The sequence below is a fragment of the Parasteatoda tepidariorum genome, chromosome 9 (assembly GCF_982258835.1).
Source record: "Parasteatoda tepidariorum strain Cologne lab strain chromosome 9, Ptep-v5.0, whole genome shotgun sequence".
NCBI classification, from domain to species: Eukaryota; Metazoa; Arthropoda; class Arachnida; order Araneae; family Theridiidae; genus Parasteatoda; species Parasteatoda tepidariorum.
Window position 1 is genome coordinate 99,164,012 of NC_141763.1, and position 12,027 is coordinate 99,176,038.

Genomic DNA, 12,027 nt, shown 5'->3' on the forward strand with positions numbered 1-12,027 from the left:
CTTTTAAGATATTTTACGATAACATTTGAACTTAAATTTCGCCAAACGTCTAGTATCGTTTGCCAAATGATGTCTACCGAAGCAGTACGGATATTTCCTGTTTTTGTATGAGTTTTTTCTCCTTCAATCAGTAATTCATTGCAAGTCAATTAATTTTTATAATTTTCATAGTTTGTTTTTTCTGTGATCGTCTTATACACTCAACTTACCAGACATTTTCTATATCATAATAAAAAATGGTGGGTCGACTTATTTGCTGGGATATAGATTAATTTGTAATTCAAAAAACAACAATAGCACTTGTGCATTATGTGTGTATTACACTACCTACCATAATTTAAACTGGAGAGCAGATAGTTGTACAGTACAGAACCCGTTATCCGGAAATCGGAAAACCAAAAAACCGGAATGAAATTCGATACATTTTCCCGCCGTTTTTAAAAAAAATTTTTTTTTTCTTTCCTCATAAGATTTTAGATTTTTCTTTCTTTTGTGAAAGATGTTTACCTTACCATCATTTTGGAAATAATCATTAGTGTATTACTTCATCGTTTTTTCTTCTTTTTAAGATTATTTCCATACATTTTTTTTTAGTTGGGATTAACAATAAAAAAACTACTTTTCGTAAGGATTCAGAAAACCGGAAAAATCAGTTATCCGGAATAGCGATGGTCCCGATCGTTCCGGATAATCGGTTCCCTGCTGTAGTTATCACCTGACCTTTGCACCACATTTAACAAATACCCAGCTCAGTGGTGTGCAGGTGGGGTTGGCAGAGATAACAGTCTCAGGCATCCAATTGATGAACAAAGATACTGAAACTTTTAAAACTAACACTTTTTCATGTAACATTTGATTGAAGAAAACTGTTTTATCAAAAATAAAGTAAATAGCTCCCAACTTTACTGATTTTCCAGTAGACTATTGGATTTTGCCAGTATCTCCTGGTCTACTGGTTCTCCTGGTTTTGTACATTTTAGAAAAATCCCTAAAATTGATGAAGTTTCCTAAAATAATCCCTATTGAAGTAGAATTTTTGTGCAGATTTTTGCTTGCTTGCTTGAATATTGAAATAAGTATTGCTAATACATAATGAAGCAAACCTCATTTATAGAAGTCAGTTTAAAGCTTTCTTTTTGTACTAGAATGTTCAGTTTTTATTCAGAATTCCATTTTTAAGTTAATTTGACTGGTTTGTGGTTGTGTGACATGGATAACGCTGCTTCACCGCTGTGGCTTCGCCACGTGTGCCCACTGGGTAATGAGAAGAGAATAGCAGTTCTGGCATTAAGAGGCCAATGGGACAATACATCCCATTAAAAAAAAATTACCCGCCATTAAAAAAAAAGTTAATTAGAACATCTTAATTATTTTTTTCTGAATTAAATGCCTATTGCTACTCAAAATTATGAGTAAACATAATACACAGCATTTCAAACATATTTAATGCCAATCATGACTGGAAAGTATTGCAGTTTTTCTTTTTTGACGCCTATAAAAATCTCTAAAATTCTCAGTGTGTAAAATATTTAGTACATTATGCAACAATTATCATGAAATTTATATTATTTGGTAACATTTATTGGATTTTTTCCTACCCATGTTGGCTGCTGTGAAAGTATGATTTTTAAACTAATTTCCTCATACTCAATAAGTTTTAGAGCCATTGAAATTGAAATATTCTTTAAATTTAAAAAAAAAAAAAACCAAAGAATACCAAAGAATTTCACCAAAGAATAAACCAAAGAATTTCACCAAAGAATAATTTCTACTTGAATTAAAAAAATATAAACCACCATATTATAATAAAAATATAGATTAGTAAATACAAATAGTAAATTTTTAATTTTTTGTTGTTGCCATATTTTAGTATATTACACTCTTCCTTTCAAGGACATCTTATTTAAGGAATTCAACTCGCATGTCCTTACACTTTTGTTTGCCATTGCTAGCTGTGTATGAACTTTTAAAGCTGTAATTAAGCAGTGTTTTCATCATAGAAAAAAAATGGGTGAGAATTTCTCACCCTTTCTCAAAAACAGGGTGAGATTTCAGAAAGTTAAGTGAGATTTTCCAAAAACTTAAAAAACACAAATAGACTTGGAAAAAAAAATCATTTCTTTTATTATAATACATTTTTAACGTCTTCTATTTTTTAAAGCATTGAATACTTTTGCTGCATCATCATAGAAGATTTTGCCTTTACTAGGTATTTGTCCCTCTTACATTAGTGCATAAAAAATTTGAACGTCTTACATGAAAAAACTTCACCTACGGTAAACACGTGGTTGCAGAGAAATGTGTTCTGAAAGGGGTTCCGTGGTTCGGTTGTGTTCTGTTGTTCGAAAAGGTTCTGAACAATACTGGTAAATAGGGAAGCTAGATAACGGAGCAAATGTTGAAAATAATGAAAGATCCAGGAAGAAAAGTGAAACGGATTTTATTCTAAAGGGCGTAATTCGAAACTTCTTCCAAAATGCGAGAAATTCGCGAATTTTGAAATTGATTTATAGAATGCACGAATTTCTCGTAGTAATAATTTTTTAATGCGAGAAAAGAAAAAAATATGCGAGATTCTCGCGTTCTCGCGCTGTAGTGAAAACACTGAATTAAGTGTAAAATTAATAAAAGAAAATAAATTATATTACTTATGTTTCTATTTTGTGTTTTAAAGGTGTGGCGGTTAGATCTTGTCATGGTAATCCTATTTAAAGCAATTCCTTTAGAGAGTACTGATGGAGAGCGTCTAGAAAAGTCACCAGAGTGCCTCCATCCAAATCTTTGTGTAAATCCATACCACATCAATGTCTCCGTCCGAGAACTTGACTTGTATCTGGCCAATTTTATACTAAGCCATGGCAAGTATTTTTGCATTTTTAATAATACAGTAGAGCTTTCAGCATGCCTGACTGCGAAGCTAATGGTTGCAGGTTTGAATCCTGCTCAGGGCATGGATTTTTTTCTTCTGTTGTGTGAATGTCTCTCACCCTATGAATGATATGTGTGGTGTGGGTAATGCTGCTTGCCTCTGTGACTTAGGTTCACAGGTACCCACCGGACAACTTTAAAAAGCTTCCAGCATCTCCCGAGGCAAGGAACGAGTGTTCTGAGCCCACTGTTTAAAAAATAAAATGATAATAAAGTAGAGTCTCAATTATTCCCAAGTTCCGCGAAGAAATCTTGAAACAAAAACGAATGATGGATTTTTTAAAAAAAAAAGTGTAACTGAACACTTTTATGATGTATTTATGTGCTATTTTTTCCTTAACCATTCGTTGTTTCAGTCATTTAGACACAGAATAAAGATAACTGTTGTAAGTTTAAAACATATACATATCTCTGAATGTATTTTTAAATTATTTTGTGTGTTACAACCTTTTTGAGTTTCAGCAATTTTTATTATCTGTGATGCTCTTGTCACCCCATGCCGCGGTTAATCAGGGCTCTGCTGTAATTAAAAAATGTTTTCTGCAATTTAAGCATTTAAAATTAATTCATAAAATATTTTATGCCAAATTTTATTATTATGGATATTTTAAAATTCTCTGTTGCAGATAACCCAAATTTTTCTTAAGCAAATATAAATAGTTATAGTTTTCAACCAATGTGATTGCATATATAAATAAATAAACATTCTAAAATTCACATTTATGTGCAAGTTATCCACTTTTGTTTTTTAATTCATTGTTTTTTCAATGAATTATTTTGTTGGTACATGTATGAAAAGGCTACCTTTTTTTGAAATATGATTGTGTAAATAACTAACTGAAACTTAATCAGATCCCTGATGCCCCATTAAAAAGAAGATTAAAATTCTCCCTAATAGCATTAGCTATAGAAATTCCTTTAGTTTTATTTTTTCATTATGTCCGAACAGTGATACCGTTCGTTTGAATTATCTTCATGTCCATCCCTGTTAATTGGAAAATGGAATTTTTTTAAAAATATGAGTGAATGAAAGATATACCTGTACAAAAACATGCATTACCTGACATTAAACTAGATTTGTAAATAAATTACCTTGTAAACAAAGTAATAATTTTAAAAGTTTTCTAATTTATTATTATTTTTTTCAAATGTTATTCAGTAAAAGGGTTTTGGGAAATAAGTAATAATTTTTTATATAATTTACTCTTTTTCTCCATTATTTTTATGCATGCATAATAATTTTTGAGATATTATGTACCTGAAAAAGATATATATATATATATACACACATATATATCTGTTAACCTTGAAGGTAGAATTTGGCTGTATGAACAACATTTGAATTTTTTCTTTCTATAATGGAAATGTAATGCTCTGCATAAATCTTTTTGCCCACATTTCCTTCGGGAGTTTCACTATCATGAATTAATAGAATTAAATAAAACAAAATTCGATAGTATCAAAAATATAGTATATCTGATGAATAAACTAATAGTTTTTTCAAATGGTTTTGCTAAATAAAATATCAATTCTGATCAATGATACAAAAGCTTTACTTGCTATTTTGTTTTAGTGTTTAAAATATTGTTCATGTTTAATACATTGTCTGCTTTTTGTACCGTATTTGACCATTTTAAGTTGTCTAATATATATCTTACTTTGGTTTTGTAAATGCAATTAATATTAATATATTGTATTTTAGTATGTTATATTTTCATGCATAAATACTATAATCAAATATTGATCATATATATTTTAGATTTTTTCAATTTCTTATTATTTACTATACAGTTTTTTAAGAGATTTCTATGAAAAATTTTGTGTGTCGAAAAATTCATTTATATATATTTTTTTAACTGCAGTTGCAAATATTTTAAAGGAATTTTTTTGACTGATTATTAAACTAACAATTTACATTTAATTTTTATCCAGAATAATATATATTTTTTTTTTTTGGATAAATAAAATTTAATGTTAGATCCTTAGTGGTGGCTTGAATCCAACCTATGGAATATTTTATCCAGCTTGGAACCAAATAATGGGTATTAGTGGGCAGTGTTAACCATATTGGTACAATTCTTGACCTAAAATCAGTTGTTGCGAGAATATAATTTTAACCAACCTATGTAATATTTTATGCAGTTTGGAAACAAGCGATTTGTACTAGTGGGCAATGTTGGCCGTATTGTGAATCCTTAGCCGACATGACTCTCTTTGCCTGAAATCAGTTGTTGCAAGAGGATACTTTGTTTTACATTTTTCAAATTAATCTATCTCTTTGTATCTCTTTTGGTTTTATAGAAGATTAAAAATGCATTTAGCATGTTTACCATACATAAAAATGTTTTATTTATTCATTTATATATTAATTTTAAATTAAATAAATGACATTAAAAGCCAAAATAAATCAATATTTTTTCTAAACTGTTTTTTTTTTCAAATGCTTCCATTGTTTTGCTTCATATATTATTTTTTATATCTGTTGCTTCAAAGTGATTTATTTTAAATTACTTTCTCTTTAGTGATTTATTTTAAATTACTTTCTCTTACTTTGCGTTTTTTATTTAATTATATTTTTACAATTGTATTTATTACTTACATTGTCAAAATTATGTGTTTGTTTTGAGAAATTTTATTTATTACTTTACTACTATATTACTATTTGTTTTGTTTTATTACTAATTAATTAAATAATTTTATGCATTTTACTGTTGTGTTAAAATACTAATTGGTTTTTGCCAGGAAACCAATCAATTATACATTTTACTTCTGATAGTGAAATAGTGATAAATACAAAAAGTTGTTTGAAAATTAAATGTTTGTTTCATTTCCTCTGATTTTTTTTTATGGTTTTTATTTTTTGGTATTTTTTTTAATTGGTTTAATTGGTATTTTTTTTAATTGATCTTTATTCTGATTGGTAGTCAAATCTCTTCTTTCACCATGTAGCACAAACTTATTTTACTGTTCAGTACTTGAATCAAAGTAATATTTTAAATTATTTAGAAATATTTTAATCTTAATTAAAATTAATAATATATTTCGAAGGCCGCTTTATCACCTGGAAAAAATGAAACTTTTGGCATATCATGTAAATGTTTCAGTCTTCATTGTATTACAATATAATTTAATCTATGTGTCATTACAGTAGACTCTCAGTTAAGTCATGCAATGGTCAGGAAATGCTTCGTCCCAGTAAAGGAAATATTTGACGTGTTAACACCACTACCAGAATATGTGGAGAAATTTTAATCTGAACAGCAACGATACTGCTGTGTCTTTTAAATTATGTCTCGCCCCTCTAGCATTCCCTGAAAGAAAAAGATTTATAAAAAATGCATTATTGACAGTTCTTTTAATTCATTTTAAATTGTGCTCTAAGTTTTAATTATTTGTTTGAGATAAGAATATAAACAATTTTTTCTTATAGAAACTGCAACAATAATTTTAATTTTAAAAAATGTTAGCTCTTGTGATAGATTTGTTTCTGAGGAAAATTTTTTTACTGAGAATTTATTTATAATAAGACTGTCCAAGTTTTAATCCATATACTAATAAGGTATGTAAATATACTGTATTTGTAAAATTTTATATTTAATAACGTGCCTAAAAATTTTTTAATTAAATATTACAGTTAATTATCTTTAAATTAAAAAAATAAAGAATCCTCCTGCTTTCTTTAATTTTTCCATACGATTTGAATTTTCAATGTTATAATTTATGACTTTCACATGATGTAGTCACCTTTTTCAGAGCAACTTAATATTTTACTTGCTTTCAAAAATATTTTATTAAGATATCTTATAATCTTTCAGAGTGTTTGGCAGCAAGCACCATATTTTTTTTGTATAGCTGATTTGTTTTTTTCCCTCTATTACTGTTTCCCTACCTCGTGGTTGAGATCTATTTTTATGTTGCATGCGATGGAAAGGATCCAATTTGTTGAATAATCTAAAAATAACTTTTTTCCCAAGCCTCTACACATACTTAAAGTAGAGGTTAAGCAGCATGATTTGTGGGCATGTTTTTCTCTTCAAAAGCTAACTTTTGAACTTAGTTTACAGCCTTATTTTAAACTTTTTTTTTTAACCTTTTGTAATAATTATTTATTTTTAACTTTTCGGCAAGATATGTATGAAAAATTTTAGGGCTACTTCTGGGTATTATTGTTTGTCTTAATGAAATCAATTTGAATCTGAATATAATTTACAATTTTTTCCAAATTGTTTTTGGTGTTTATTTGCAAAAGCTGTTAATGAAATCAACATACTTATTTCTAAAATTTTCTTGTATACATATATTTGTGGGCAAATAATATTTATGTTATGCTATTGTATAGAAGCATATTAAGTTTAATTGTCAACTTTTCTCTCCAGCTTTCATTTTTTTTAAGCATGAAAGTTAGTATTGTTTCATGCATTCATTTAAAATATTTGACAATTTAAAAAAAAAAAAAAAATTCATTACAGTAAAATTTTTTTCCAATCTTCAGTTTTGAATAAATTATCGACTATTTAACTCCTTTCAATAAATTTTTATGACCACATTTTTATAAATTATACTTATTGAGATAATTTTGATAAAGACATTAGAAAAATATCCATAAGTAATTAATTTTAGGAGCATTGAAATTTCAAGTAATCCAGGTGATACAAACAGAAAGGCGTATATTTGTTACAATTTATAGATACCATTTTGATTAATTTTTATTACTTGTTAACTGATTATTATTGTTAATAACTGTTGCGATTATTAAAAAGAAATATGTAAGCAATAAAAATGGAGGCTGTGCAACATTGATTCAAGAGTTGGCGATATTGATGTACGTTCACACTGGGAGCTTGGCATTCATTTAAAGTGCACTTAGTTGAAAACAGGCTCTCTCCATAGGGATTAGGGTTTTTTCTTGACTTGCAACAGAATATGAGTCTGATAAGTGTGAGTTCACACTTGCATTCACTATGACTCTAATTGTTTTTCCTTTTGTTTGTCACAAATTAACATAGAAGCAATTTATCTGGTTGAATTACACAGTAAACTAGCGATTATCCGCGGCATTGAGTGTCCCACAAACTGTAGATAAGCGAGTTCACAAATAATTTGCAAGTCTTAAATCATTGATCTTTTTAATATAAATGATACATTTTACTGCCTATTATTATCTATTATTAGTAAGTTTTTCACATTTTCTTCTTTTATATATCTATATATATTATTTCTGTATGAAAAAATCTGTCAATTTTTTTTGTTGCTTCTTGGTGTTGGAAAGGCAGTAGTCTAAAATAAAACAGGTACAAGCAGACTTTTAACTCCGGAGTTCATACAACATTGAAAAAAGAATATACAAAACAATGTTCAAAATGTGTGAATTAGTTGTTCTTATAAAGAGTTTACTGTACATGCACTACACTGTTTTTAAAAACTCTTAGCGGTCACAAAATGATCATTTCCATTCATTTATGAAAGCAAGAACTAAATTTCTTTACTTGCTATCAATATCATTGTTTTGAATAGCAACAATATGATCCAGGAGAAGAAACTGTTTTAATTCTTGCAAAATCTATTCATTGAAATTTGAACTTCATCCTGCATTTGTGGTTCCACAGCTGTAAATCATGATTTGCATTGTTTTGCTCTTTATAAATGCCTCACCTTTTCACCCTTTCAATAATGCTCATTTTTACTTAGGTATTGCACTTAGAGCTGCAATGTTTAAATGTGGACGCATTATTTGATTAATTGTGAACACCTGGGCTAGGAGCATAAATGTTTGTTAGTATTTTGTTCTCAAATCTCTTGAAGTAGTTCCAACTCCACGAATTTATTTATTTTCAAATCTAAGTGCTATGTTGTTCATCATTGCAAAAGAAAAAAAAGTCAAGCATGAATGATCCACCTGCAGATAATCAAGAGTTTACTGTATTTCTTTATATTGTAATATGTATTTTATGAACATTTGTTTAGCAATGAAAAGAAATAATTGAGGTCATAGAAAATATTATAGATGTTAAAAAAAATTTACTTAAGCATTTTACTTGTATCTGATTGTGATAATAATATGTCATTTAATTGTGCTGAATCAGTGGAATTTTATTACCATGTGTTATTACATTTTTAGTTTACTTAGCATTTCAAATTCATTGTAGGAATTTTTTCATTAGGTATTTTCATTTCAAATATTTTCTTCATTAAGTAGTTTTTTAAAAAATATTTTTGAATAAAAATGTTTCTTATTTTCCTTTTATTATATATTAACTTAAATACAGTAGTATTTATTACTTATATAACTTGTCAGTTTTCTCTTGATGAAATTTTAATAAAACAATAGAGTTAAAACATTGATTAAAAAAAATAATTAAATTCATTGGTTCAAGATTTAATTTACAATAGAGGACTAACAATACTGTGACCATGTTAGTCCTTTTTTAGGACTGAAAAGTGTGTTTCCTTACATAGCTTTGTATTATTTTTGTAATTCCTATGTGATATCTATTTTTCAATCTGAAGGTCTTTAGTTTTAATGATCTCTGAAATAAAATTTATTTTTTAGAGTCTTTAAGCGGTTATAGAGATGGTTTATGTGATAATAACAAGGAAGATGAACGAGGTATATATATATGCAACATTTATTAATAAATATATACTGATAAATTTACTTTTAATACAAATTAAGTATTTTTATTTTGTGTGTTCTTAAGTAGAAATCTAATTCAGACATTCGTCGGGGTTCGTAGCAATATAGATTTTCCCGATGAAAAATATTTCGTCTGGATATTTCTGATTTTTGCTTGTTCTTAATTTCTAATTAAAAAACATTCAGCAGGTTTCATAGTTGTCCTCATTTTCCTCATGAAAAATTATTTTTCCTTATTTGTTCTGATTTTCAGTTTTTTGTCTTGATATTCCTGATTTTTGTGTATGCAGAACATCTCATTATCTAAGAATACAATTGTTGATTTTTGAAGAATAAATTTGAAGAAACAAAAAATTCGAACTTTTGATCCAACATCTTTTTGTTTAATTAATAATTCTAGTAGAAATGCCAAAGTTCGATAGTTCTAATTTAGGAACCGGCAACTAATTTTATACTTGGTTCAGGCATATAGTTTTACCCACAGGATTAATTTTCTTTCTGAAATTCAGTCATTTCATAAAAAAGGAACCTTATGAGCAATTTTGTATTATCCAATTTTTATGGTCTTGAATTCAGGGGTTATACAGTAATTTATTTATTTTTGAAAATGCAGTAACGAATCTTGTAGGATGAACTTTCTTATTTACACAATTAGTGATTCGTCTCTTTCACGTGATTTTAAAAATTATTGATTTCAATCAGCAATGGAATCTTATTATAGAATTTTTAAATGAATTACGGGATCATCCACTAACCTTTAAATTTCTTCTCAGAGGCTAGTGTGATCAAAAGTTAAAAAGCAGGAGATTTTAGGGTGTACTTAAATTATTAAACAATTATAATTACTAATCATTTTTGTGTTTCTCTTTTGCAAATTTTAAACTTATTTTCTATATGAACCAGTTTCCAACCCCTTTTTCCTCCCTCGGGTATTCCGTAACAATAAAAATATTTAAACTTAATTTTGACCCAAAGTGGGTGAGGTGGGGAGGATTAAGAAGCCCTAATGCAGTGAATCTTTTGAACTTCTTCTCAAGAGTTTAAGGAACTCTCCACAGAAGAAAAATGAGTAATTTAACTGTTAAATTTTATATAGAGGGGCTAGAAAGGTTTAAAGCTCTAAAACATGAACAAGCATGATTTTAAGTGCAATAATAGGGGAGAAACCCTTTAAAATATTCGTTTTTCTATTTATTTATTTTTTGTTAACAATCAACGATTAAAAGCATCGTCTTGTTGATATCAGAATCTATCATATGCATTTATAACCTTTGAACATTTCTTAACAAAGGGTTTAATAAATTCATCAATCATTTTTCTATTTTTTTGCAATTTTCCTAGGTGTAAACAATCAAGACTAAAAGCATCCTCTTGTTGATATCGTAATCTTCTATATGCATTTATAACCTTTGTACTTTTCTTTACAAAGGGTTTAATAAATTCATCAATCTTGTTTGAAAACTGTATTCACTCTGTTTGAGCAGTGTTATAAGATTTGGTTTTTTTTTGGAAGGGTTTTTACATTCATCTTGATTTTATTTTGGCTTAGACTTTGCAGTTCTTTAGACATATTATATTTAGCGAAATAATCTGCTTGTAAACAACTTGCTTAAAACAGAAATTAGACATTTTGAAGGTAGTGGATAGAAGAGCAGTCTAGTATTTTATAAATTATGAGTAAATATTTGTTATAGTACTGTGAACTGATCTCTCATCATACTATAGAAGTTGTTATATAGCTTAACTGTATTAATTTAGTTCGATTTTCTACTCCTATGACTATCCACTCACTATTTCTGAAGCAATGTGATAGGTAAACAGCTCTGCCAAGTTCCATTTGTAGTTCATTTTGATCACCAATTCCTTATATTTATTTTAATTTCAGCTTATAAATGTATGTTCCAAGAATTTAAATGTAAAGTTTGATAAAAAAATTCTTTTTTTTTTTTTGGTTTCTTGAATAATAAAATATGTGTGTTTTTAAGTTGGAATAAAACTTATATTTCTTATCCAAACAGTTATGTTGAGTATGTTTAGTAATTAACTCCAGTCCACAACTGGTGTCACTATTATTTCATTTGAGTGTTTGTTAAATGCACAAAAAGAACAATCTGAAATATCAGGGTGATCTTTTTGTTTTGCAGAACCAGATTTCGTCTTTGCTTCTGGTGTTTTTACATCTGCAGAACTATATAGATTATCCAGAGGTGAGCAATAAATATTAATATGTACCAGTTTTGGATTGGATGTCATTTACTTTTAAAGACCAGTTTTTCCTTAGTAGCTTTTAATTTAAAAATCCCACACACTTTTTTTTTTATTTTTAAGCTTTGATTGACAAGTAATGAGTATTAAACTATTTTCGAGTGGTAACGATATTGAAGGTATTTTTGTTTTAGCATTTTTCATTTTAAGTAATTTTTTCACCACTACCTATCAACAATTTTAAGTATCGTATGAGATGT

The 12,027-nt window shown here is 27.9% G+C and overlaps 1 protein-coding gene across 26 annotated transcripts in view; it reads left to right on the forward strand.

The window, feature by feature from the left end:
* The window catches only part of LOC107451236 (nuclear factor 1 X-type), a 92,905-nt gene that overhangs the window by 60,736 nt on the left and 20,142 nt on the right, over window positions 1-12,027 (forward strand). For 14 of the 26 annotated variants that reach the window (XM_043043069.3, XM_071186187.2, XM_071186193.2 and 11 more), the window contains 2 exons: window positions 2,675-2,858; window positions 9,479-9,535. In XM_043043069.3, the coding sequence (XP_042899003.1) occupies window positions 2,675-2,858; window positions 9,479-9,535 (241 nt within the window). Of the gene's footprint in view, window positions 1-2,674; window positions 2,859-9,478; window positions 9,536-11,706; window positions 11,770-12,027 lie in introns of all 26 variants that reach the window. The other 12 variants (XM_043043062.3, XM_043043064.3, XM_043043070.3 and 9 more) reach the window with 1 other exon arrangement.